The 27,424-nt window shown below is 52.2% G+C and overlaps 1 protein-coding gene across 2 annotated transcripts in view; it reads left to right on the forward strand.

Annotated features, from left to right (window-relative positions):
- The window catches only part of dally (division abnormally delayed protein), a 396,480-nt gene that overhangs the window by 131,826 nt on the left and 237,230 nt on the right, over positions 1-27,424 (forward strand). For both annotated transcript variants that reach the window (XM_071670341.1, XM_071670342.1), the window contains one exon: positions 10,815-10,964. In XM_071670341.1, the coding sequence (XP_071526442.1) occupies positions 10,815-10,964 (150 nt within the window). The remainder of the gene's footprint in view (positions 1-10,814; positions 10,965-27,424) is intronic.

The raw sequence follows: 27,424 nt of genomic DNA on the forward strand, positions 1-27,424 counted from the left end.
CCGTTCTTACAACTCCTCCTCCCCCTTCCCACCATTCTTACAACCCCTCCTCCCCCTTCCCACCATTCTTACAACCTCTCCTCTCCCTCCCCACCATTCCTGTAATCCTCCCTCCCCCTTCCCACCATTCTTGTGGCCCTTGCTCCTCCACCCCACCATTCCTATAATCCTTTCCTCCCACAAGATCCCAGATAATCTCCCCTCCTCTTTGTGGGACCACGGCAATACCTCTCCTCGGCCTGTAATACCTCCTTCCCTTTCTCCCCTTTTTCCTCCCACCCTCCCCTGCCTGTACCCACGGCCCCTCTCCTCACCAATGTTCCCAGTGTTCACCCCTGTCTCCTCCCCTCACAAGGCCCCCAGTCCCTCATCCTTCACCCAGGCCTCTCACCCTCATCTAACCCCCCCCCCCCTCCTGCCCTGTGGTCCGGTCATGAGGGCACACAGTAAGGAGTTGTGTCGGGCCATGTGGCTGGTCATGGTGGCCTTGGCCTGGTCTGGGGTGGGGGATGGGGAAGGTTCCTACACTGATGCCTCGGGAGTCCATGCGGAGGTCCGGACAGACAGCAGGAGACGTGGTGGTCCATGACCAGGTTATCTGCTGAGGGCCGGTGGTAGTGTCCTGCGGCCCTAAGGTCATTCGTCCTACAGGCAGGGTAGTGAAGCACAAGGCGCCCCACCCACCTCGCCCTCCTGTACAACTAGCCGGCAGGAAGAGACAGGATAAGGCTGGGAAGGTAGTGTGGGGACGGCATCGCATACGCTGCCATAGAAATTTTATAGGAAAGTTTGAATGGGAAAAGTTCCCCTATTCTGACCACAGTGAGGGGGAGGGGGTTGCGCCTCAGCTGTGAAAGAAAGAAAGAAAAAAGAAAGTTTATTGATAAAACAATAGATTTAAATGTTTGTTTGTTTGTTTGTTTTCGTTTTTCCAACATATGTATGTATGTGACCTGGAGTTAGCAACAGTGGTGACCTGGTGGTCACTTGCTCCCGGGGTCAACATCTCGGTAGCTGTGCAAACCCAGGCCCACGTTTACGTTACGTTCTCCCTTCCATTTCATGCCGTTATTTCTGGTCTTGATCCTTGATGTAGTCTGTAGGGATGTTCGTATGTTATTTTGTCGAGATTACGTAACGTTTTGAAACCTGATTACATCACGGGAGTCTGTGGGGGGGGGGGGGGATGATCTGATTTCCCTTGAGTCCTTGTTATTCGTGAGGCTCATTCCTCGCGGTGACTGAATTAGTTTTTGTGTTCTTCTCTGAATTTGTGAACGGGTTTGATCCAGATGAGTCTTACCAGGGAACTGTATATTGTTATTCTCTCTCTCTGCCAATCCTGATATTCTGTTTGTTGTATTTTACTAACTATTGTTTTTCTAATTTTGGGTCACTACTAGTAATCAGCTAACGTCTTTTATTGTTTTACTTGATACATTACAATGGTTTACTGAGCAGTTTATAGTCGTGATTAATATTTCTGTCGACAAATATACAGCTTCGCATGTGTCTGTACCGTCATTCCTTTACCTTGTCTTTGACCATTTTCAACATTTCGTCTGAATCACTTGGAACCTTCAGGTAGTCCGTCTTCCGTTGCCTAGTATCGCGCCAGCAGCTCGTGTAGGATACACGAGGGATACGTGCAGGATGTAAGGAGAGAGAGAGAGAGAGAGGTCATGCGTTGAGACAGTAGAGGTAAGGAGAGAGAGGTCATTCGTTGAGACAGTAGGGCGTCAAAGCTCAGGATGATGAGCTCAACACAAAACATTATGAAGATCTGCTCATCCAGCTGGCAGCCCGCCTCCCTACCCTCCACCCATGGCAGGAGGCCACCCGCATCCCAGGGTCTGGGACGGTCGTACATCGTCCATTCACCCCACGACGACGATGACCGGGGATGGTACGCAGGTCGTCCACGGTGTCACTCACGTCCACGGCCCCCAATTCCCCTCCCCCTCTGTTCCCCCTCCCCCCACTGAACGCTTCATCCCCCCAACACACACACACACACACACACACACACACACACACACACACACACCCTGAGCCCTGCCCACCCGCCCGACGGTATGAGAGCGAGAGAAATATTAGGTATTAAATGTCAGCTGGACCTTGATTAACTTGACTCCGTGGGCAGTAGAGGTCGCTGCTGTCCCTCAGTCATGATGATGGTTCGTTGTTCGCGCTGCCGCCAGGGGTCGACATGGTTACACGAGCTGCCACCAGGGTTAGTGTGTTTACATAAGTAGCCGCCAGGGGGGGGGGGGGGGTTGGCGTTGTGGTCTAGGCTGCCCCGGGGTTGGCGTATGCCGGCGCCAGGGCTTAGCGTAATGGCCAGTGCAGGTTTTGATTTTTTTTTTTACTGATATGATGGTTAGTGATGAGATGAGGATCGTGTTTGTTGCTATGTTTGCACAAACAAATGTTGTCATGATTGATCGTGTGTGTGTGTGGTGTGTGTGTGTGTGTTGTGTATGTGTGTGTGTGTGTGTGATCCATCACCGGTCCCTTTCAGCAACCCTCGGCTATTTGTCCGGCCGCCGGTGTGTTGTGTGTGGTGGGCAGAGAGATGTATCACAGCCCCGTTTGGGCGTATATTTGCCGGGCCCACGCCCACGCCCGCGCCCGCGCCCTTATGTGTGGCAGCGGGAGGGGGCGGCTTAGTGGGGTAATCTGCCAGGATTGAAGTGGGGGCCGTGCAAATGTCAACGTCGTCTGCATCAGTTCTTCCCTCAGCGGCCGCTGGGAGGCGAGTGTCGGCCGCTGTCTGAGTGAGGGAGGGAGGGAGAGGACATCATCAGCACATGTACACATGTGGGGTGCACGATGTACTTGCCGGGGTTACCCGCACGAATTAGTCCATGTACGCGTGTTTCCCTTCTCTCGTAGTGACTTACTACAACCCGCTCCATAACGTGCCACAACCCTCACCATAACACGCCATTCACTCGCAAACTCCGACTGCAAACCTCTCTCCCCCCGCCACTGACCTCCCCCGCCACTACCCTCTTCACCCCAGCGAAGGCCTCTTTGCCTGACATCACCACCCCTCTCCCCGCCCCCATCGTAAGGTCGGAGGCTCTCTCCCACCCCCTCTCCTAGTCGGTGCCAACAGTAACACACACACACACACACACACACACACACACACACACACACACACACACACACACACACACACACACACACACACACGTTAGTCATTTGCATGACGAACAGACAGCAAAGCGGATGGACCAGCAGAGTCCAGTGGGATCTCGTGGAGGCATGGTTCCCCCATCCTCCCCAGTAAGTGGCCAGAGAGGATCCTTGTGGGGGAGAGGCTCTGGGAGAGTGACTGTAAGGGAGAGCGACAGAGATAGAGGCTATGGGAGAGTGACTGTAAGGGAGAGCGACAGAGGAAGAGGATGTGGGAGAGTGACTGTAAGGGAGAGGGACAGAGGAAGAGGCTGTGGGAGAGTGAGTGTAAGGGAGAGGGACAGAGGAAGAGGCTGTGGGAGAGTGAGTGTAAGGGAGAGGGACAGAGGAAGAGGCTATGGGAGAGTGACTGTAAGGGAGAGCGACAGAGGAAGAGGATGTGGGAGAGTGACTGTAAGGGAGAGGGACAGAGGAAGAGGCTGTGGGAGAGTGAGTGTAAGGGAGAGGGACAGAGGAAGAGGCTGTGGGAGAGAGACGTTGAGGAGATTCTGACCTGAGTGATAGATGTGAGCGCGGGCAGAGTTCTCTGGCGCTGCTGAGAAGATTATGTGTGATGTAAACCTCTTTTTATAGGCTGTCGTGTGTGAGTATGGCGGCTCTTACCTCATGTGGGTGAGGTCCAGGCATGGCGATGCTGTAACTCTCCCCACTGGCAGGAGGAGGACTGCCCTCCCTCCTGTGTTCGTGGTCAGCATAAGGTAACTCCCGCCACTCACGTGGACAGTGGTGGAGATGTGACCTTTCTCTCCCACACACCGGCCCTTACTGAGGTCCCTCGAGGAGGGGGTCATGACCTTTCTGTGGGAGGCACAGTGTTGTGTCGGTTGTTAGGAGTGTTGTTAGGTGAGGGAGGGAGGCCTGGTCCAGGTTGTAGGTGAAGGTGGGGTTGCTGGGTTTGTTATGTCATGAAGGTTGTGTCCTGTGTCTGACCTCCTCATGTTTGTTGGTCGACGCCTGAGTGTTTGTTTGGTCTGCTTTTGGCGGAGGTCAGACTTGGGGTTACATAGCCTCTCCTTTCATGGCGTTGTTAGCGAGGTCACAGGTCATGAAGGTCACGCTGTCGCCTTGCATTCTTTTTATGTTCTTTCCTTGGAGGAGGCGAGTGGTGGAATGTGGCAAGTATGGTGAGGGCGGCAGCTGGGTGTGTGGGCGTGGGTGGGAATGCGGCGAGTGTGGTGGGGGCGGAGTGTGGGCGGGGGTGGGAATGACTCTCTATTGACCACTCGCCGCTGGACATGACCCAGCAGTAGGGTCACACAAGTTCAAGTTCATAGTTATGATTTGTTTGTGTTGGATGATAACAGTGACACAGGCTCTCTTTTTGTAAGGTGAGGGTCGGCCGGCCAGTGTGTGGAGGAGGGTAGTAGACGTTGCCTCCACCACATGTAAACGTAACATTGCATGTTCAAAGTGAAGGTAGAGGCGGCCGAACAGTGCCGCGTTGAGGATAAAGTGTTTACCTCTTGTGAGTTCAGGTGGTCCAGTTATGGGGCCCTTGTCGAAATGGTCCAGGGTGGTCGGTCTCTGTTGAAGTGGTCCGTGCTGGGAGTTCTTGTTACAGTGGCCCAGGCTGAGGGTCTTTGTTAAAAGTGGTCAAGGGTGGGTGGGTGGGGGGTCCTTGTTGAGGTGGCTAACTTAACCACAGGTGTGTCCACTGGCTGCCTTGTGTATGGTGGCCAGGGCGTGACACATGGGGCGGCTGTTAAAGTACAGAGTAAACAACGAAGGTTGTGAGGGCACGTCCTGCTGTGAGGAGGCGGGGGAGGTCTGTCAAGTTATACGGACGAAGCCTCACAACCATCAGCAGGTGAGCGGCCTGCAGACGGTGTTCCCAACGACATATGTAAAGATTTAATTGCCATATTTCCTCTTGAGACATACCACAGGACTGCCTTCTGGGCGTTTGGTCTGGTGGCGGCGGCGGTTTGGTGGGGACTGTCCTCGCGGTCGTGGTAGGGAGGTGGTAGTGTGGTAGGGCAGGGATGGAGTCTGGTCCCGTTGGGGTCGAACAAGAAGGCTGAGGGAGGGAGGGAGGATATGCCTGCAGTAGTGGTGGTGGCAGGTAAGACTCTACCCATATAACACTAGTGGCAGACACACGACATTAACCCTCCCTCACCATTAACTCTTGTTAACCCTTTCCCCATGTTCGTTCATCTAACCCCCTCCAACGTCTTCTCTTTCCCCATATGTTCACTACCCTTTCATGTCTCATCTTTCATATTCACTTTGCGTCTCCTTTAATCCTTTTGCATTACTCCTCCGCCTCTCTCCTCCCTCACCCTGCCGTACCTGCACCCTCCTCCCTCCCGACTCAGCCTGGGGCGGGCACGGCAGTACGTCTGTTCTTAGTGACGTGTACGTACCCTGATGATGTCCGTTCACGTACGTACCTCTGATTTCGTCAGCGGGATTGCGTGAGGCAAGACCCCCTCGCCGTCCACCCTGGGTGTGTGAGGAGGCAAGACACAGTGAGTTGCGAGCCTCGTATCCATGATGTATGTTATTATTAAGACCATCATGAATATAATCACAGGATTCTTCATCATTCATGGATGTAGGTGGCATATGCCTTTGTGTATTTGTGGTTCATCCTCACCTCTCACTATTCCTGGTCCCCCCCCCCCCCCAGCCTCACACACACACACGCTTTCATGAAGGTATTCAGTAAAGTGGGGCTCTGAAATTCAGTCAAACTAGGCCCTCAGAAATTTAGTCAGACTGGGGATCATAAATGTATTCCCTGTTTCAGGATTCATTCCCTCTCACTTTTGTCATATATTTATGGTGTCGTTAGTGGCGTGGCGGGGGATGATGTGGAGCCATGTTGTGGCGGGGATGATGGCACGTGTGGAGCTCCCGCACGACCCACTCCAGCAGTGGAGCGGGAAGTGACATGAACGGTCGTGATGGGGGAAGGGGGTCGTTTGCTGGAGGAGAGGCACTCCAGGGTGTTCCTGCTGCTGTAGAAGGCTGCAGAGGATCCATAGATATTCTTTGAGACTGGGGGGGGGGGGGGAGAGAGAGAGAGAGAGAGAGAGAGAGAGAGAGAGAGAGAGAGAGAGAGAGAGAGAGAGAGAGAGAGAGAGAGAGGTGAAAGAAACAGTAGAAGAAAGAATGGTAGAAGAGTTGAAGGCTGGAGTCAGGTGCCGACGCCGGGGACAGAGGGGCCGACCTTGGCACTAGCAGCCGTGCCGACCTCCACCTCTCCCGACAGTGTTCTTAATTAGTCTATCTGGTAGTGCCAAGGTGCCATGTACTCCCCCCAGGGTGCCATGCATTCCCTCCAGGGAGCCATGTACTTCTCTCAAGGTGCCACGTACCCTCTCAAGGTGCCATGTACCTTTCTAAAGTGTTGTGTACCTTCCTAAAGTGCCACATACCCTCCCAAAGTGCCTCGTACCCCATCACTGTGCCACGTACCCACTCAAGGTGCCACATAGCACACTGTGATGCATCGTATGCCCCAGCCTCGGTGCCACGTACTCTCCCAAACGTGCACCTTCCTCAAGCCTGTCGGTGCCACTCCACCTCCCTGATGTAGACTTTCCCTCACGTACTTGATTGTATAACTCACGTTCCAGCAATGATTGGTTTTTTTTCTTCAAAGTGTCTTGAATTGGTCTCGATCCTACGAACGCAATGGCGTCTGTAGCTCACCTACCTGGGAGGTGCTGTGATGTCATCCATTCCCTCCTGAGTTGCTATCCATCACAGTGAAGGTCGTCCCAATAGATATACTGGTGATAGTCCCTCGTGTGTGACTCCCTCTGGTCCTCCTCCCTCAGGGATTTTGGTGCAGCTTGTCGCAGCCGTCGACACCTCCGGAGCATCTGACAGGGTGTGGCATAGTCCCTTGCTTTCTGTACTCCCATCCTGTGGTGTGAGTGCTTCTCTCTGTTCCATACTGAGTATTTCCTTTGAGGCTGTGCCAGCGCAGCAGCAGTCGTCAACGGAGCGACGTCCCCCTCCTGACCTATCATTTCTGGTGTTCCTCAGGTCCCCGACCTCTCACCTTCTCTCTTCTCTTAGTAAATGGTTTTCTCTCTACTGCTTCTAACCGTGTTACTCTTATTCTGATGATTCCACTTAACATATTTCAGCTCACTTTTCCTTCCCTCCTCCCTTTGATGTTCAGTCTCTCTGTCATATTGATCAAATTCCCTCTCTCATTTATCACCTATGCACTATTCCCGATTTGGGAAGCAGTAACCTAATGACATTTGTTGGTTCCAGAACGCAGGTTCTCCCTATACGCTTTCTAAGACTGATTTGTTTCCCACTGTTCAGTTTCTGAACACCGCAGTTCATCCCTGTAGTGAGATAGATGCCGTAATGACCTTTTATGTGAGCAGCTGTTTCTCACGTACGGGTGTGCAACTCGCTCGAGTACGTCTCACACATCTGTAGGGGAGGAGGGTGGTCATCCTCGACCTGTCTGTTGGCTTTCTCCTCCTTCTTTCGTCTTACCTTATCCCTATAACCTCTCCTCCTGTAAGAGTCACGTCTGCAAACACCTGCGGAACTCAGATCAATTTCTGCTTTCGTAATACTTTTCATTTTTCTTTACCGTTGTCCGTAGAATCCTCATCGTTGATAACGAACACTTTATTCGATTACGTCACACATCCGAGTTTTATCTTTTGTTATTCTCAGACGTTATCCAGCGTTATCCCCGTGCTCCTCAACACTTCCAGTCCCCTCTCGTATATCATCCAATTCCTTTCGGTAACTTTGGTTATTGTGTGCAGTAAGCCCAGCAGTTCTCCCCAGTAACGCCCCTGATTCCTTGAGCAATTCCCCGGATACTTTTTAATGAGAGTTTAAATTCACTCGATAAGTCATTAAACTTCGCGAGATCGTTCCTTCCCTTCCCTCTTTATGATTCGTTGGGTCGTCTGATAATGCCATTAATATTACCTCAGTGCTGGCCCCCCAGGCACCTCGGCAGGCGTCGACCCTGTAACTTGTCGTGGTAGATGTGGCAGGCTGGCGGGTCTTGGTGGTCTTTCAGAGGAGGTGGGGTGGAGGAGGCTGTCGTCCCCTTACCTGTCGTGTAGATGTTGTCGTTCTTAGTGGCTTGGGGGGCCGTCGCGTCGCGTCGTCTGTTTTAATTACTGGAGACGCCGCAGGTGCCACCTGGTATGGGAACTGACGGCATCCTTGGTGTGAGTGGCACTCCTGGCGGCGCGGCAGCAGGAGGAACGAGGACAGTTGTGGTGAGGGAAGAGAAGGGATATTGAGGGAGGCGGTAGGAAGGGCAGTGGCGGCGGTAAGTAACCTGGACAGTGTAAGTGGTAGCTCTACCGTTGCAGCATTAGGAGGAGCAAGAAGCAGCAGCTGCGACAGGCTCATCCATAGTGACCGCTTAGGATCTTGACGTCACCGGGAATGTGACCCCCAAGTGCCCTTCATCAAGCGGCAGAGGACTGTTAAGGTTAGGAGGACGTGTGGTACACCTTCAGCCGCACACACACACTACGCCTGGATAACAAGGAGTGATGGCAGACGTGTGACCAGGTGAGGAGGGGGAGGTACAGCGACCTTAGTCAGGAGTAATGGTGGGAAGATATAAACTGGGAAGAACCTGAACATCTTGACACACGGGAAGACTTCCTCCTTCTCCTCCAGCCCCGTCCCCTGTCCTCCACACACCCTTCTCCTCCAGCCCCGTCCCCTGTCCTCCACACCCCCTTCTCCTCCAGCCCCGTCCCCTGTCCTCCACACACCCTTCTCCTCCAGCCCCGTCCCCTGTCCTCCACACCCCCTTCTCCTCCAGCCCCGTCCCCTGTCCTCCACACACCCTTCTCCTCCAGCCCCGTCCCCTGTCCTCCACACCCCCATCTCCTCCAGCCCCGTCCCTTGTCCTCCAGCCCCGTCCTTTGTCCCACTCTTGTAATGATCACGCGGGAAAAACTTACATATTAAACTTTGGAAGCTTTTTACATGGTTGAGTCGAGGCTGCCAACTTTTCCCTCGTCTTTAATCGTGTTTTGATGTGTTTATTATGCTGGAATGAGGTTATATAGAATGTACACACTCTCTCTCTCTCTCTCTCTCTCTCTCTCTCTCTCTCTCTCTCTCTCTCTCTCTCTCTCTCTCTCTCTCTCTCTCTCTCTCTCTCTCTCTCTCTCTCTCTCTCTCTCTCTCATCCAAACTTCCCGAAGTTTGAAAAAAATGAAAAATATGAAATATTTCGAGCTGTGGTTATTGGTTTTGGATTCATTGTATTTTTCTGTGTTGGCAATGTAATTGTTACGAGTAGGCTTTTTTTGCGAGAGAGAGAGAGAGAGAGAGAGAGAGAGAGAGAGAGAGAGAGAGTTCCAGATGAAGAGATTGAGAAATCAGACACACAGAGACCCTTTATCCAGACCGTTCCTTACTCCCCCGCTCGGGGGTCATGTGTGTGTGTGTGTGTGTGTGTGTGCGTGTGTGTGTGTGTGTGTGTGTGTGTGTGTGTGTGTGTGTGTGTGTGTGTGTGTGTGTGTGCGTGCGTGCGTGCGTGCGCGCGCGCCCGACAGAACTGGAGTACATTATGACAGTTGTGGTCAGCCGGGGTTTGCTTTGCTGTGGTACCAGAGACAAACGCTGTAATATCGCTTACACTCCTTACTGGGTGGGGAGGCTGGGTGGTTGGTTGTGGTGGGTGAGGAGGCTGGTTGGGTGGGTGTGGTGGGTGGTGAGGACGGGTGGGTGGGTGTGGTGGGCATATAGGCATGTTTGCGTCCCGTCATGTGGCGGAATGTCTGAACCAGTTACGTGTGTTAACACCAGATGTTTTTTTTGCATGCCGCTCTTTTATTTATCATAATAATTTTCCTCCCTCTTATTTACTCGTAAAATTCTTTCTTTTTATCTTGTCTTTCCCTGTGATGTGGCTGTCTACTTCCTTTCCCTCCATCTACACGGCTCTGGGACCGCCGGACCGGAGTGCCCTTTTGCCCTTGGTTCCACTTCCCAGATCCTACACGAGACATTCAGCCAGCCACACGCAGCCCTTCATTACCCTCTTGTTCCTCCACCACCACCACCACCACCATCATATAGGCATGTTTGCGTCCCGTCATGTGGCGGAATGTCTGAACCAGTTACGTGTGTTAACACCAGATGTTTTTTTTGCATGCCGCTCTTTTATTTATCATAATAATTTTCCTCCCTCTTATTTACTCGTAAAATTCTTTCTTTTTATCTTGTCTTTCCCTGTGATGTGGCTGTCTACTTCCTTTCCCTCCATCTACACGGCTCTGGGACCGCCGGACCGGAGTGCCCTTTTGCCCTTGGTTCCACTTCCCAGATCCTACACGAGACATTCAGCCAGCCACACGCAGCCCTTCATTACCCTCTTGTTCCTCCACCACCACCACCACCACCACCACCATCATCACCTCTTCTCCCCCCCCTCACGTCCCTCTCCCCAGGTTCAGTACAGCACCCCAGGACCTGTCTGGGGTGTCACCATTTGCCCTCGACGTGTTTCACTGTCCCTCTCCCGAGACTTCGGGTGGTATCTGGGTATGTAATTCCATCCTCTCCCTCTCTCACTAACTCTCCCACTCCCTGCAGTGTGTGTGTGTTTCCCCATCATGACCAACCCATGTTCCTCGTTGCAGGGTCGGAGGTGTGCGGAGGAGGCGCGTGCTGCGTGCCGGCCGTGACGGAGGCGTTGCGTGAGGCCGGCCTCTTCTCCCTGAGCGAGGTGGTGAGGTCCACCGCCGACAGCCTCCACGCCGCCCTCACCTCCCACAGGGACACCTTCTACGGTGAGTGACCCGCTGTGTTCCTCGTTAATGATGTAGGAAAAAGTCTTACCAAGCTGCCCACCTTCTCAACCATCACTGGGTGCAGTTTCTTGGGAAATGTTTATGGTCTTACGATCGTAATTACGGTTCTTAAGTCTTTATTTACATTATTGTACGTAAAGGTCAGTATGCCCCACCTGAGCGACCTCAGGACCCCTCTAGCAGTCGTTCACAGTGGCTGTTCATCAACCACTGAAGAATAACATCTACTTGAACTTGACTGTAGGTTGCAGGTGGGAACATCATGATAACACTCGACCCATTGTCCCAGCCATGGTCGAGTGTCTCACACATTTATGTAAACACAGTCTTGGAAGATTCCTACTTTTTTAGATATTTTTTACGACTTATTAGTTATTACATGCCTATGTATATTTTATGTAAACAAGTCATGTTGCTTTTGAAGTGTTGAGTATATTTGTAAGGTAAGTGAACATAATTATACGAACTGCAAGGAAAGAGCGAAATATATTTTAGGATATTTTTTGATATATCTTTCTTGTTTTAACTCTGTCAGTTGGTATCTTCTTCCCCTCCTGTATTACAACATATAAGGAAGACCATAATAGGATGTGTGTTTTATTAATAGCAGAGTGGCTCCATCACGCAGGGTCGACCTTAACTGGCAGGTAGCATGAACAACAGGGCTTTTGGGCCTCGCTCGTTACATAGGGTAATAAGGTAACTGTAGAGTTTTATGAAGCGGTTATTTGAACGTGACTGCCAAGGTAATCGATCCATGAAATGTAATTATTCTGGTAGTAATTACTCACAGTAATTGTAACAGCCTGACCTGACCTGACCTGTTACCTTGCTGTCGTTTGTATTGTGACGCGTGTCCCCTGCAGTTGGTGCCATTATTGAGAAGGAACATATTACAGGGACATATTAGTGGCACCAGCAGCAGCAGCTGCAGACAATATGGACGTAAACACCTGACACATTAGGGGATGTGCTTGACGGAGGGGTTGAACGACCCCGTGTGGACCACGTGACTAGGCACGAGGCAGCCTCATAGGCCAGGGGTCGCGTCCATTATGTCTCGGGGTGGAGGGGGGGGGGGAGAGGGTCATTCCAGTATGTCTTGGGGTCTGCCCAACATGCCTGAGGTCAGTCCAACACACGGGGGTCATGTAGACCCCACCCACCCCCCACAGTGGCTGGGGTGAGGGCTGGTCTTAGATCCAGGTCAGCAGGTGGTTGAGGGCGAGGCTGTCAACAAGGGCTGGTGTTCCCCCAGGGCCAGACGATGATCTGATTGGGCTGTTAGCGGCCACTTGGCTAGGGTGCTGTTATGTACTGGGGAGCTAGGCGGGGAGAGCTGATTTGGAGGATAGGATGCTAGGCGTGGCGGGTAGGCAGTGGGGAGCTAGATAGGGGAGGTAATGGGGAGGAGAAATGGGGAGCTAGTCGGGGTAGGAGGCAGCATGTAGGGAGGAGAGAAGTGGGGTAGGTAAGGGAGTGGAAGATGAGGGTGGGATGGGGAGGGGGGATACCATCCCTCACATTAACAAGAGGATCTGGTTAAGGGGTCCAGGATTATCCTCCCATCTCCCCTCATCTCCTTTCCCCTCTCACCCTTCCCCACACCCCAACTCCTCTCTATACCCAAGCCTCGCTGTACCTTCACTCCCTCACTCCACTACCCCCTGTCTCCCCCACCATACACCCTAACTTCTCCCCCTTTTCCCTACCCCATTAGCCCCTGTCCCCTCCCCACCACACTACCAAACCTCTTACCCACCTCACAGCTCAACCCCTCCCCCCTCACCCCTTCCACTGCCTCCTGTCTCCCCATTCCTACAACCTTACCTCTCCCCATTCCCCCACACTCTCCTCCCACTCTGCCTGTCTCCATTGATCATGTCCTCGTTTTGGAAAGGGATGAATAAAAGGACGAGTAGTTAATTGGGAGGGTGTGAGTAGAGAGGGGTGAGTAAAGTGAGAGAGGGGAGAGTAGCGTGAGTGGGATGAATGTTTACATGAGGGGGGTGAGTGTAGATTCTGAAATGAATGTTTAGATGAGGGGGGGTGAGTATAGTCTGAAATGCGTGTGAGGTAAGAGGGAGAGAGAGAGAGAGAGAGAGAGAGAGAGAGAGAGAGAGAGAGAGAGAGAGAGAGAGAGAGAGAGAGAGAGATGAAAGAAGGAACCAGAGTGAGAGAGAACATGAGAGGTAAATATAGAACCAGAAGTTGTGTGTGTGTGTGTTAAAGGGGAGAGTTAGTTGTACGGCAGGAAAGGGAAATAGAAAAACGAGAAAGGGGAAAAATGAAGGCTTGATATAAGAGAGGATTAGAGAAAATGAAGGGAATTAAGATAACGAAAATTGGAATAAGGTCACAGAAGATGGGGAGCTGTGAGGTGGTGGCTGTGTGGAAGAGGGAGGTGTATGGAGGGGTTGAGTGTGTGTGGAGGAGGGAGGTGTATGGAGGGGTTGAGTGTGTGTGGAGGAGGGAGATGTATGGAGGGGTTGAGTGTGTGTGGAGGAGGGAGGTGTATGGAGGGGTTGAGTGTGTGTGGAGGAGGGAGGTGTATGGAGGGGTTGAGTGTGTGTGGAGGAGGGAGGTGTATGGAGGGGTTGAGTGTGTGTGGAGGAGGGAGGTGTATGGAGGGTTTGAGTGTGTGTAGAGGAGGGAGAGTATAAGATGAAGGTTGAGGGAGAGTGAGTCAATCATTGGGGAGGAGTAGAAGTTGGGGGAGGGTAATGCTGCGGGGAGTCTTGCTCCTGCGCATAGCTGTCGATGGTACCATGGTTATTCTCCCTGCGCTCCTGGGGACGACTTGCTCACCCTCCTTCTCCCTCCACTGACTCTATCACTCTCCCTTCACCTCTCTCAACCCTCTCCTCCTCTCCCCAGTGTCCCTCCTCCTCCTACTCCTCCCTACAGCCTTTCCTCCCTTCCAGTACCTCCTCCCTGTGTGAGGAGCACCCGGGTGGGTATCGAGTCCCCGTCCTCACCTTAGCTGGGGTCACGTTACCCAGCCAGCATCACGCTCGGCCGCCTACGTTAACGGTATATTCAAAAAATCAAATTTCACATTTAACGGTTTTCCTGCGTACCGGCGGGACGAGCCGCGCGTCTCCTGCTCCTGCAGCCACCCTGCGGCCTCTCCTGGACCATAGTGATAGACGCAAGTACCGGTAGCCCAGGTAGACCTACGCACTAACGCACATGCGTATAGTTATTTTCTGACTCACTTGCTCACTGCGGTTGCCATGTTAACAGACCTCGCTGGCACACGGTGAGCTTCGTGTGTACGTTTTTTGTGTAAAGATACGATAGTATTTTTTCAAGGTTTGAGTACGATAATTCTTATCTGATCTGGCATCACCGGGGAAGACTGTAAACACGAGGGGTCAAGCTGAGGTTAGGCCGCCGGAACACAGTCTTTTGTTTTTCGTAGTTCTCAGTATCGGTGGTTCATGTGTGGACGGGTACATGGTTTGTCTTGGAATTACCTGCATCATTAGAGAAGACATGTGGTATGGATATTCCCTTGCCACTCTGAGACAAGAGCGTGTGTTCTTACTGGTTCAGGTCAGTTTCAGATGGACATGTGGCGGCAGTTGACATTGGGTGGTAGGACGGTGGTTACTGCTGGTGTATAAGGAAGCTGTTGGCAGGACTAGTTTTGCTGGAATGCATGTACTTATGTTGTCAGTGGTAACGTGTGTTGAGGCAAGTGATTGTTCTGATCGCCGCCACTGACCGGTCTCGTGCAGTCGATCCTTAAAGATCCCGTACCTGCACACCCGTACCCTCTCCTCCCACTGTAGCAGTGTCGAGGGTTAATCATTGTCGCATATACTGTGTGTCACTGAACGATGACTATGCCCTTCCGTTACGTGCCAGCTTCTGGTCACCCGAGGTTGTATGGCCTGGCTCCGTCTCTCAGCTTCTGATGATCACAAGTTCCACTGACCTGGCTCCGTCCCTGGCGACCTCAGGTTATGTATGACCTGGCTCTGATGCCCAACCTGGTGTGCCAGCATCTGGTGACCTGAGGTGCAGACCTGGGTCTCCCCCGTTCCATGTACTTCCTCTTTTTTGACCACAACTTTCTCTTGACGGCAAATTGAACCAGAAAGAGAAACACACTCACAAAAAAAGAGAAAATCTTTCTCGGAGTCTTGTCAGGGAGATTACATCCATGTATACATAAGCTGAAGGACAAACATGAATACATGTAGACGTACGTGATACATACACAGCAGGAGCGCAGTTACCCGCCGCCACGCCTCCGTTGCACACATGAGTTTAGCAAGGATGTTGTTACAGTACAGGAGGCGAGGGGGTGAAGTGGAGGGGGACGAGAGGAAAAGCTGTGCTGTAGGGAGCAGGTGGGGGAAAGCCCAGCGCACGGAACGCCAAGCTGAGTGCTGACGTGGGCGTCGCCGGCCGGAGGGGAATGTGGATATTTAAAAATGCAACAGGAAAAAACCCCGGTGAAATGTACGTACAAGATGTGGTGGTGGCGGCTGCAGCTGGGGGGAGGGTTTGATGGGCGTCCTGCATCATGCGTTGCCCCGTCGTGGAGTAGTGTTGCTTCATGTAACATTACGCCGCCCTGCAGGCGGGGTTCAAGGGGGGGGGGGGGGGGACGGGCAGTTCTTGGAGGGAGTTTGACCTGGTGTGTGGGAGGCAGTACATGGTATGGGCTCTCTCTCTCTCTCTCTCTCTCTCTCTCTCTCTCTCTCTCTCTCTCTCTCTCTCTCTCTCTCTCTCTCTCTCTCTCTCTCTCTCCAGGTGATGGTAACTGATGAATACATTATGATTAGACGGAAAGTAAGAAGCTCATGATCCAAAGGAATGATGGAGTCTGTCGGAGAAGGAGATAACGGAGGTCTAGGGTGATGTAAGGCTGACCTCAGCACCTTGTGTGGTGATGTAAGGCTGATTCAGCACCTAGTTATACTCAAGTTTAGCCCTAATCTTTCCTTGTTTCATCCTGAGGTCGTGGCAGCAGGCGACCAGTTAGTCCAGTTGTTTACCTGGTACAGGTGGCGGGTAAGTGAGGCGCTGATTGGTTGCTTCACAGGAAAAAGGGACGAGCGCGGGAAGTTCCTGTTGGTCCTCCTGTTGGGGTCGGAGGAAATTGCTCTAGAACGGGGAGGAGGTGGAGAAGGGAGGGACGGAGGAGGTGGAGAAGGGAGGGACGGAGGCGAGGGAAGGTATAGGACGAGACAGGAAGGAACCTCAGTCCTCACGAGGTTAACTTCTTGGGGATCCCGGTCCTGGACATTCCATTCCATGTGGGTTCCAGTGCTCACGTTTTCATTTTCATGGGTTCCAGTTCCTGCATCTTCGAGGCATCACGGCCTGCAGTCCTCGCAGATTCCATTTCTCTTGGATCTCTCGTCTCTGCGGATTCCAGTCCTAATGGTTTACATTTCTTGTATGTTCCAGGACTTCCAGGATCCCGTTCATCTGGTTTTCAGTCCTGATGGGTTATATTTCTTATAGGTCCCAGTCCTTCGAGTTTCCCGTCCTCATTGGTTACACTTCCTGAAGGTTCCAGGCCCTCCAGGTTCCAGCCCGTGTGATTCACGGTCCCCCTGAGTTCCAGGCCCGCGAACAGCGATGGCACTGGTGCCATGGTGTCTCCTGCGACCACCACCGCCGCCCGACCCGCCACACGTGTGTGGTAGGGACACCCAGGGTTAAGGCGTCCAGAGCCCCTGTGACCTGCCTCGAACTCAGTCACCTCTGCCTCGTACATTATACTACTTACTGTAGTGTAATCTTGTCTGTGCCATTTTATCTTTAATTCCCTCTTGTCTGTTGAAGCTGCCGTCTCCATTCTCTCACTTCCTGTCGCGAAATTTCTCAGCTTGATGTCTAGTTTTACCTCACTTCAAGATTTCTTTCACTTGTCCATTTTCTTTTCTTCTGGGGAGTGAACGACGAAGAATGTTATCTCCCCAACCCATTTTCTTTTACTCCTTCACTTGTGCATTGTATTTCTGGCGTAGTTGGTTGACGTGGTTGGTGTTGACTGGTTTGGTTAGTGTTGGTTTTGATGGTTGTCTTGGATGGGTTGGTGTGGTGAGGGAGGAGGATGAGCCGAGCGTACTGCGTGTGACGGTAGGGTGGAGGCGGGCGCGCGAGTGGCCTGGTGGATGGATGTGTGAGTGGGTGACTGTTGAGTGAGTGAGTGGATGAATGTTTAGGTCAGTAAGTTAGTGGATGGGAAGGGGAAGTCAGGGAGATGAGTGTGATGGTGGATACATGAGTGAGATGGCGAGTAACACAGTGACATAATTGCTCACCTTCCACTCAGCGTGAGTGGCTGAGTGACCGTGGCAGGCGGGCAGCGCCTCGCGTGTGAGTGTTAACAAAGTATTATTGACACATGAGGGTAGTGGGGGGATGCAGGAGGGGGGAGTTATGGAGCCTGAGGCTCGTATTACACCCTCAACCCCCACCACCATAGGTTGGTGGGGGTGGGTTGCCGCGAGGGAGGGGTGTTGAGGGGGGTGGGAGAGAAGGCGACTGTGGTAGAGGAGGTGTGAGGAGAGGTTACGCCCGGGGTGCATGGTGGAGGAGAGTAATTGGGAGAGGAGTGGGCGGGTGTTGGTCTGGTTGGGGGGCGTGAGGGGTATTGTGAAGGGAGGGGGGTGGGTGGCCCGGCTGGGAGGTGAGGGGAGGGTAGGTGTTGAAGTGGTAAGGGTTGGGGCTGGTGACTCTGGGGGAGGTAACATCACCAAGACAACCTTGCTGGGAGGGAGGTGGTGGGTGAGGGGTGCGGGCACGCAGCGGTGGTGAGGGACGCGGGCACACAGCGGTGGTGATGGGGGCGGGGACACAGTGTTGTGCGGCGCGGGGGACACAGTGACGGTGATGGGGGCGACACAGTGGTGATGGTGATGGAGGGGGGGGGTGGGGGTGTAGGGTGGTCGTTACGTAGCCATGCGGGAGATTGTCACACCTGCTGGCCCCGCACATAACACCTCCCCTCCTCAGCCCTCTAACACCACCCACTTCCTGCCACGCCCTCTAACTCTTCTCCCCCCCCCCCCTCTCATCCACAGCTCCGACAGAAGTACTTTTATGGTGAGAGAGAGAGAGAGAGAGAGAGAGAGAGAGAGAGAGAGAGAGAGAGAGAGAGAGAGAGAGAGAGAGAGAGAGAGAAATTATACGTTATTATGTATCTGTCTGCCCCTATCTGCGCGTGTGCGTGCCTGCACATATAGTATACTGTCTCCATGTACTTTACATGGGCGTGGCCCTAGCCCCAGCCCCCCCCCCCCCTCCCCGTCATGCGGCTCCACTCCCCCTCATAAATCCCACATTGGGATCGTAGCTGGACGTACTGTGGGATTTATCGTGGCATGAAATGCCTCATGGTGTTCATATTGGTGTTAATGTGGATGGTAATCCACCTGGCTCCACCTCCCTTCCCTGCAACATACTGGGGGTATTATTGGTGGGCCATGCACTATAGTGTTACTGGTGGGCCATGCACTATAGTGTTACTGGTGGGCCATGTACTATGGTGTTACTGGTGGGCCATGCACTATAGTGTTACTGGTGGGCCATGTACTATAGTGTTACTGGTGGGCCATGCACTATAGTGTTACTGGTGGGCCATGTACTATAGTGTTACTGGTGGGCCATGTACTATAGTGTTACTGGTGGGCCATGTACTATTTGGTTTCTGTTTTTATTTATAGTTTGACAATACAGCTATACATAGACGGAGCATGTCAGTGGCAGTATGGGTGAAGGGCACTTATCAAGGGGTAGGTGGAGGCCAGTATAGAGCGTACAGTGGGTACAATACAGTACAGTACAGTACATAAGAGGGGGACATGTGGGCCCCATAGGGGTCGTCCCCCTCCTTTCATAGGGGATGGAGGTCTAGGATACATCAGATACATGATATACAGTTACAGGATAGTACAGTATAGTACAGTTGCAGGTTAGTACAGTATAGTACAGTTACGGGATAGTACAGTATGGTACAGTTACAGGATAGCACAGTATAGTACAGTTGCAGGATAGTAAAGTGTAGTACAGTTACAGGATAGTACAGTATGATACAGTTACAGGATAGTAAAGTGTAGTACAGCGTTTCTGGTGGGTAAAGCAGTGCCATTAACCAGTATAGGAGAGTGTCGACCCCGGGTTATCCTGCGCTGCCCTGCCCCGGTGGCCGGCGACGCTGCTGGTGGTGGTGGTCACGTGATGATGCAGGTGGGTGGGGGAGGCGCCCCGGCGGCAGGATCACCTACCTTGATGATCCTTGGGTGCCTGTGGCGGCTCCCTGATGCACGAGATGGGTCACGTTGGCAGGAGGAGCCTGGAGTGGAGGTGGTGGAGGGTGACACACTGGAGATGCTGGTGTTGGTGATGGAGGGATGGTGTGGGTGATGTTCGAGATAGGTTGGAGAGGGGTAGCGTTGGTGACAGGATGGGGAGGTTAGTGTTGGCGATAGGATAGGGAGGAGGATGTGGGTGGTGATGGAGACAGGTTGGGGAGGATGGCTTGGTTGATATTAGAGATAGGATTGGGAGGGTTGTGTTGGTGATAGGATGGGGAAGGTAGTGTTGGTGATGGGATGGGGAGGGTAGTGTTGGTGATAGGATGGGGAGGGTAGTGTTGGTGATGGGATGGGGATAATGTGAAGATAGGTTGGGAAATATAGTGTTGGCGTTGTGATGGAGATGGTGTTGGTGAGGGAAATCCCTGAGGCTTTGAAAGGATTTCCTTGGGGCGGGGCATGAGCTGGGAGGACGGGGAGGCGTGGAACATCAGACAGTGGAGCAGGAGACAGGAACAGTCGGATTGAGACAGGTGGAACAGAACGACTCTCTGGATCATCCTGAGGCTGCTATTGATCCATGCTCTTGTTCCTGCCGGCCCAGTGGCCTGCAGTACCTCATAGTACTCCTGACGGTGGTGTGCCTTGGGTGGGTGACGGTCATCCCCACCCACCCTGTGAGGGGCCACACCCTGACGACCTGACTCACTCCTCCTCCTCCTCCTCCTCCTCACACAGCAGTTACCCTCACTGTGGTGTGAGGTCACTACACACTACACTCCCTCGGTGGTGCCAGGTTGTACACAGGCACAGCACCTCTCTCTAACTTGTTGTTGCTTACATCATTAGTCCCTACAGTGTTGTGAGTTTACAACACGGCAAACTGTCTTAGCTGTGTGGGTCTGGCAAACACACACACACACACACACACACACACACACACACACACACACACACACACACACACACACACACTGTAGCGGGCCAGCATTAGAAGGATACAGGAGAGTGAGAAACGAGTACTGGAAGGGAAGGAGACAGAAGCAGAGAGGTTTTGAAGAGGCACATTGTGATAAGGCAAGAGACAACCCAGAGCTTCTTCATCAGGTCATCATGATCACAGTGTGGGTTGAGGAACAGCTCCTCAAGTTGAGGAACTCCGACAGTCGAACTCTTGAGGAAGACAAGGAAAAGTGTGTGTCCTGCTGAATGACAAATTCAGTTGTTCTCACAATGAAGGAAAATTCTCCGCCAGTGTTTGAAGGATGGGAGGAGGAAGAGGTCAAGGCGAGTATGAAGATTAATAGGAAGGAATTAATCAGGGTAATGAAACAAGTCGGTGGTGTTGCGGCTAGTGTTGCCGACCGTGACGCATTCATGGGCCCCCGGGGTCGAGCCCTCATGGGTTCAAACCTTGGTTGCAGCAGCTGGTCCACAGTCAACCCAGCTGTTAGTCCTCCTTTAGCGGCTGATCGATGAAATGGATACATGGCTTCGGCTGGGGTATATATATATATATATATATATATATATATATATATATATATATATATATATATATATATGTGTGTGTGTGTGTGTGTGTGTGTGTGTGTGTGTGTATTTAACGTTAATGAGCTGACTTTGACTAGGGCATTCAGTTGTCCGTACCGTCCCGGGTGGAAAAAAAAATTACAAGACACACGGCCCAGATGCAGTCTTCCCACCTGGTGCTGAAGGAATGCACTGAGGCGCTTGTTAGGCCCCTGGACTTGCTGTGTGTTCAGCAGGACGCTAGAGGAAGGGGCAGCTTCAGGGATGTGGAAGAGGACAAATGTCGCACCTTTATTTAAGGAGAAAGACCAGGGAATTCCACTGAAATGCAGGCCTCTGTTCCTCTGACGAATGTTGTTTGTGAAACACTGGAAAATATGATGAGAAAACAAATGAGTGACTGCCTGCAAAGGGGAGGCTTCTGAACCAACCCGTTAGACGTCTACAGCAGGTTGGGGTCAGCCTCTACACCACAGAGATGGATGGGTAGATCGTGTGTTCCTAGACTACCAGAAAGCCTTTGACGCTATCCCACTGGAGGTTAGTTAAGAAGCTATAGAACCACAGGTAAGAATAAGGGGTTGAGCTCCCTCTCCGGGTTGAGGATTACCTACTTGGTGGGGAACAATGGACGCAGGTTAGAGGCTCATTCCCAAAATGGTCTGAAGTTATAAGTGGAGTGCCGTGCGGATCGGTGCTGGGCCCTCTGCTGTTCTTGGTGTATGTAAATTACTTGCCAGAAGAACGAGTCTCGTTCGTAGCCATGTTTGCGGATGATACCAAGGTCACGAGAGAAATAAGGAATGAAAATGATTGCATCAGCTCACAGTGCGGGGACAAACTCCAAAGCTGGTTTGACAAATGGATGATGAGATTCAGTCCAAATATGTGTGCGGTAATGAGGATAGGATAGAGCGAAAGAAGGCTCCAGTATAAATATTGCATAGTGGGGAAACCAGTTACAGGAATCCATTGCCTCCAAAGTCTTCCATGTGAACGTTGATGGACGTAAACTGTCTCCTGACACGTACAAAGATTGCATACAAATACCTAGATAAGACCACACTTGCTAAGTTGTTCACGTCATACAGTAGACAGAAACTGGATTATGCTTCCCAGGTCTGGTGACCACACCCAGAGTAACATAAAGACATGACTGAGTGGGTCAGGAGGAGAGTAACCAAGATTGTACCGGATCTGAGAGGGTTCATCTGCCATGAAAGGTCGAGGGCGACGCTGCTTTCCACGTACGGAGGGAGCGGCGGTCACCTGATGGCGTCACTGAATCAGTCGGACGGTGTTGGCAGTCAACCGTTGTTGTACCACAACGAACAACAACAAAAACAACCAGAGGTCATGATCAGAAGCTGATACAGAGGAAGGTTAATAAAGAAGGATGTAGATAATTATTTAGTGGGTGATTAGAAAAGTCGCAGCAAGGACAGTTGAGTTGTAAGATATTTATCATCAAGATATTATACACTGGACGCCGGCAACATAGAGAGACTTGCTAGTCTTCATGATGGCGTAACAAGTATAAGAAACGAGGCCTCGCGAGTGTAAAACTCTCTTCTTAATGTACAAGTAGTTAATTACAAATTGGTAATTACATACGAGTGCTAAACTTCCTCCTCGTACTGTACAGTTAGGCAGTTACAATTAAGTAATTACACACTCACATCTTAATGTGTTTTTTTCAGTCGTAATTTCTGGATGATTTTTTAATTAATGGACATAAGCTGGAGTTGAAGGGCCGACCTCATGAACTGAGAGAGACAAGACATTGTACATGTCGTCTTCCTCATTTAGTATTCTGAATAAGAAATAACGACCCTTGAGCACGACTCCTACGACCCTTGAGCACGACTCTACGATCCTTGAGCTCAACAGAGCGATCATTGAGCACCTCGGTACGACCCTTTAGGTATTATGGTGTAGCCTCTGGCCTGACTCGTAGTGCATGTGAGGGAGTGATGATAGGAGACTTGATGGTCCGTGACGTGGGTATCTGTCGTTGTGGCCTTACGTCAGAGGTTACTCCATCATACCCAGGGTTCGTGGTGCATGGTCGTAACATCGTACTCAAGGGTCGTAACGTCGTACTCAAGGGTTGTAACATCGTACTCAAGGGCATATTTACCCTCAGGGAATGGAAGAATTGTCCTTGGTGTTGAAGGCGACTCGGGGTTCATAGTGTGAAGGTCGAGATGGGTGTGTGTGAGTAGCGTGGTGAGTGGGTGCGAAGGCTTAGGGGACGGAATCACAGTGCGAATGAGGGAGCGAGTGGAGGTCACTGTAGTGTGGAGAGGGGGCGTTGAGAGTGGGTGTGGATGTAAGTGGAGTTTATGAGTATATGAGGAAGCGAGTGGAGGTCAGAGTTGTGTGGAGAGGGGCGGTGAGAGAGGGTGTGGATGCAAGTGGATCTTTTAAGTGTGTGAGAGAACCCGGGTTGAGTGCAGGCGGCCCTGAAGGCTGACACATTAGCCACATGAGCAGCCCAGGGCGACGTCTGATCACAGGCATTATGGCCTGCCTGGCGAGGTGGCTCGAGAGACAGAGGCATCCACTGCTTGGAGGAGATATCTCCTCCTCCTCCAAAGCCGCACGTTGCCCTCGTCATTTTGGAGTTTATCACATCCTCTCCTCAAGACGTACACAAAGACGGTCACTGGCCACCATCCCCCGTCCATGGACACACAAGGACCAGCCCGCGAAGCTAAGCTTAAGGCTGAGGAATGATAAATGCAAACTAATGGTTTAATGATGTGAATTATTATGTGGGTCGTGGGCTGCAGTGGTCGGGATAAATGATCGTTAAAGACAGACCCAAGCCTGATTGTGTGGTGGCGGATAGGAAATAACCAGAGAGAAACGTTGGGTCGAAAGCTTCACTCAGATACAACGAACAGTATTTTAGGGCTTAATGAAAACGACAGCTGTTGAGAGAGATGATCCCGAGATAAGACGACGAGAGAGAGAGAGAGAGAGAGAGAGAGAGAGAGAGAGAGAGAGAGAGAGAGAGAGAGAGAGAGAGAGAGAGAGAGAGAGATGAAACAAGGATGGGTGTCGGGAGCGGGTGTCGATTATGCAGTTGTAGGAGAAAGGAAGTGTCTTTGTGGGTTGGACAAGTGTGGAGGGCAAGAGGCTACGCGCGCCGTGCTGGTGTCTGTGAGGAATGTGGAGGGGTCCAGGAGGTTGGCCATCATCATACCTGACCCCCGCACCCATCTGTCCTCCCCTGTGCTCTAAGGTTTGAGCCAGGAGCCACGTATGTACCGTTGTATCCTCCAGGGAAGAAATAACAATGATATTAGCGAAGGTGGACGATTATGACTACAGGTGAAGGTAAAACCTTTGTGACTACAAATGAAGGTAAACTGGAATTTTACTTCGGTAAACTCGTGAATTTGCGAGTGAAATGTATACTTTTGCTGATTTACAAGTAAAATTAAACTTGATTATTTACAAGTAAAATTAAACTTAATTATTTACAAGTTACGTTAAAGTTTTGTGAAAACATGTGAAAGGTAAATTGTTCTTATTCTTTACTCTTGGTCGGGCCTTCCTGGAGTAAGCTGATGTCATTTTGTCAACCAGTCTTGCAAGGTGCTACTCACAACTCCCTCTCATGGAAGGAGTTACTGGCGAAGTACGACAGTGGCTCCGTTGACGACGTTCTGCGTCACGGGGCTCCGTTAACGGGACAGATTTTCACGTGCAGGCCAACTCCAGTGGTATACTCAACACAGGGAGACTCACTGGTTTACCCAACAGGTTTACTGTACACTGACAGAGCTGTCTTGTCCATCGCATTCCGTCACGTACTTCAGGAGGGAAATAGTGTCTCAAAGTGCACTCGTTCGTCCAGTCCCCGGCCGCAGACACGACACGTTGATCTACCAGTCGCCTCTCACTCGCCCTGGTCGAAGTCTTCGCCCTGCTGGTGGCACTTCTGCCTACCAGTCGGCTGCCTCGAGTGGCACTTTTGTCGTCCACTCAGCCAGTCGACCAATCATCGGCCTTCTTGGGGTCTTTCTCATCTCCTTCGCCTCACCACCACCATCGCTGCGCTATTGATGTTTGACCTGCGTCGTGCGGCAGAAATCTAGGGCATCGCTCTCTCTCCGTCGTCGTCCGTCGTCCATTCCCCGTCCGTCTGTCCATCGGGAGTCTCACCCCAGTTCAGTACGGCAATACGTATGACCTGACTTACAGGGGGGGGGGGGGGAGGGTCAGGTCAAACCCATCCAACGGTTGTTTCTAAACGTCTAATGACCCGTATCACACAAAGATCAATAAGCTCTAGTGATGCCCCACGTGAGCACCTCACCCTGCAGAAGCTCCCGCCTCCGGCCTGGGAGGGCGCCAGTACAGATATTTGTCTTAATATTTTCCAGGTGATATTTCCATCCGTTCTTGCCGCACTGGGCGATAACAGTGCTACACTTCAGGCCGCACGCGGGTTCCGTGCAACACCCTTCCTGTATGTATGCAAGACACGCCTGGGTAATGAGGGAGTCGTCCTCCTCCTGCCCTCCCTACTGTTGTCACAAGCAGTTTGCGCGCGTTCAAACATTACATTAATTAATGATAATGGTCGTCACACACACACACACACACACACACACACACACACACACACACACACACACAGTTTTTCTCTCTCATCCTTATCTCTCTTTCCTCTCCCTCTCTTCTCTGGACTCCCATCCTCCCTGCCCCCCTTAGCCTCCTCCCCTACGCACTGCTAGTTAATCCCCCTAATGGTCGGGATCTTGCACGTTTGTAATAACGTATGAGCGTTGTTCCAAACAAAAGACAAACGAAATGGCCAGAGTGGAGTGAGTGATGCTGCCTGTGTATGTGTGCGCAAACATTTGTGTGTATGTATGGTGTTTGGACACGTGTATACTGCACGTGTTTATTTGGATTTGTCCTGCATCTGTGATGTTTACCTCAAATGTATGTGAATACATGTATGTGTTTGGTGTGTGTATGTGTTTGGTGTGTGTGTGTGTGTGTGTGTGTGTGTGTGTGTGTGTGTGTGTGTGTGGCTACCGTTTCCCATGGTTGGGTCAGCCAGTGTGGCCTCCATGGCCCTAGTCGCCCCTCACCGGGAAACTTGTTTGAATTCCTTTTCCTCACTTTACGTACAAGAATAATGAATAGCAGAGTGAATGTCCCGTGGGACTGAGATATCCCAGTGTGGGACTATGCTGGTGGTGGCTATTGTGGTGGGACGTCTACTGAGGGAAGGGTTGTCCCCCACCTGGGCCGCAGTCTACCACAATGACCTGTACGGCAGGTGATCATGACCTCAGGTGGGTGACCCATGATGACCTAACCGCCAGCTGCTCCTGCTGTTACTGTTGTCCCCCTGCCTCGCACCGCAGGGGAGGAGGGGTGGGGCTGGATCCTGGTTGGTTGGGGGTGTGTGTCAGGGACACTCTCTCTCTCTCTCTCTCTCTCTCTCTCTCTCTCTCTCTCTCTCTCTCTCTCTCTCTCTCTCTCTCTCTCTCTCTCCTGGATGTGTGAGTGAGTGGGAGAGGAGCGAGGAGGGTGATGGAAGGGGACATATCTCACCCATACACGGTACTAACTCTCGTAGATCTGTCCGGAGAGCGAGTTGTGTCCGGTTCGTATACCTCAGGATTTTGTCCGGATACCAGGACGCGTCTGGATTGGCGGCGGCGGCCAGCCAGTCCCGAGGCGAGACCCTCAGTGACGTCAGGCGGTTGCCCGCTGTTGTCATGGTAACCTGCTGCTGCAGCGTGAGGGGTGCACGTGAGCACTGGTGGTGCTGTTGGTGACCTTGCTGTACGTGAGTGGTGGTGTTGTTGTTGGTGTTGATGACCCCGTGTGGTGGGGGACGCACGGCCACACCACCTCTCCGGCGCTACGTGACAGCACATCAGTTCATATCAGTCGATGTCTTGTATATGTTTTACCGGAGTTTAGCGTGACGGGTGCGAGTTAGCGCCATGTTCCAGGACGTAAGAGTGCCTGGGTGCAGCGGGCCCAGCGGGAGCCTCACCCAGCACGACACCGCTGCTCCCGCGACGGAAACGCCCTGCTCAGGTGTGGTGGTCAGCCTGACCCGTGCCATCGCCGCCGCTGACGGGGTGTGGGGGCTGTGCGCTCGGAGGGTCCTCCTCTCTTGGTCTCCTGTGTGTCGTGTACGGCCCTGTGGCCGGTCAGGTCATGCAAGGTGTGCCGGATCTGCCTACCCTGGTGTCAGGCACTGTGTGGGTGCGTCATGCAGGGGGTGCCAGGGACACTGGACAAGGGGCAGTACTCCTTACCACTCTTCCGTCCCCTCCTCCCCCTCCCCCTCGCTACTGGGTCACGCCCCTCACGGTAGGTCGGTGGGTGGTCTATGGCGTAGACAACTTGGCGGGTACGCTGCGCGCGTAGGTGACGCTTCATTACCCCTCCACACCGGTGCGCGCCTCCTCTACCCACGCCTTCATCGACACGCCTCCCCCACTCACATGCTCCTCGCCTCCCCACTACGGACACTGATGATATAATCCCCAGCTGCACCTCTGGCGCACACACACACACACACACACACACACACACCAGGTTTCCGTAACTCCTCCTCCCAACCGCAGTTCCACC

Source organism: Panulirus ornatus, chromosome 15 (assembly GCF_036320965.1).
Source record: "Panulirus ornatus isolate Po-2019 chromosome 15, ASM3632096v1, whole genome shotgun sequence".
In the NCBI taxonomy this organism is placed as follows: domain Eukaryota; kingdom Metazoa; phylum Arthropoda; class Malacostraca; order Decapoda; family Palinuridae; genus Panulirus; species Panulirus ornatus.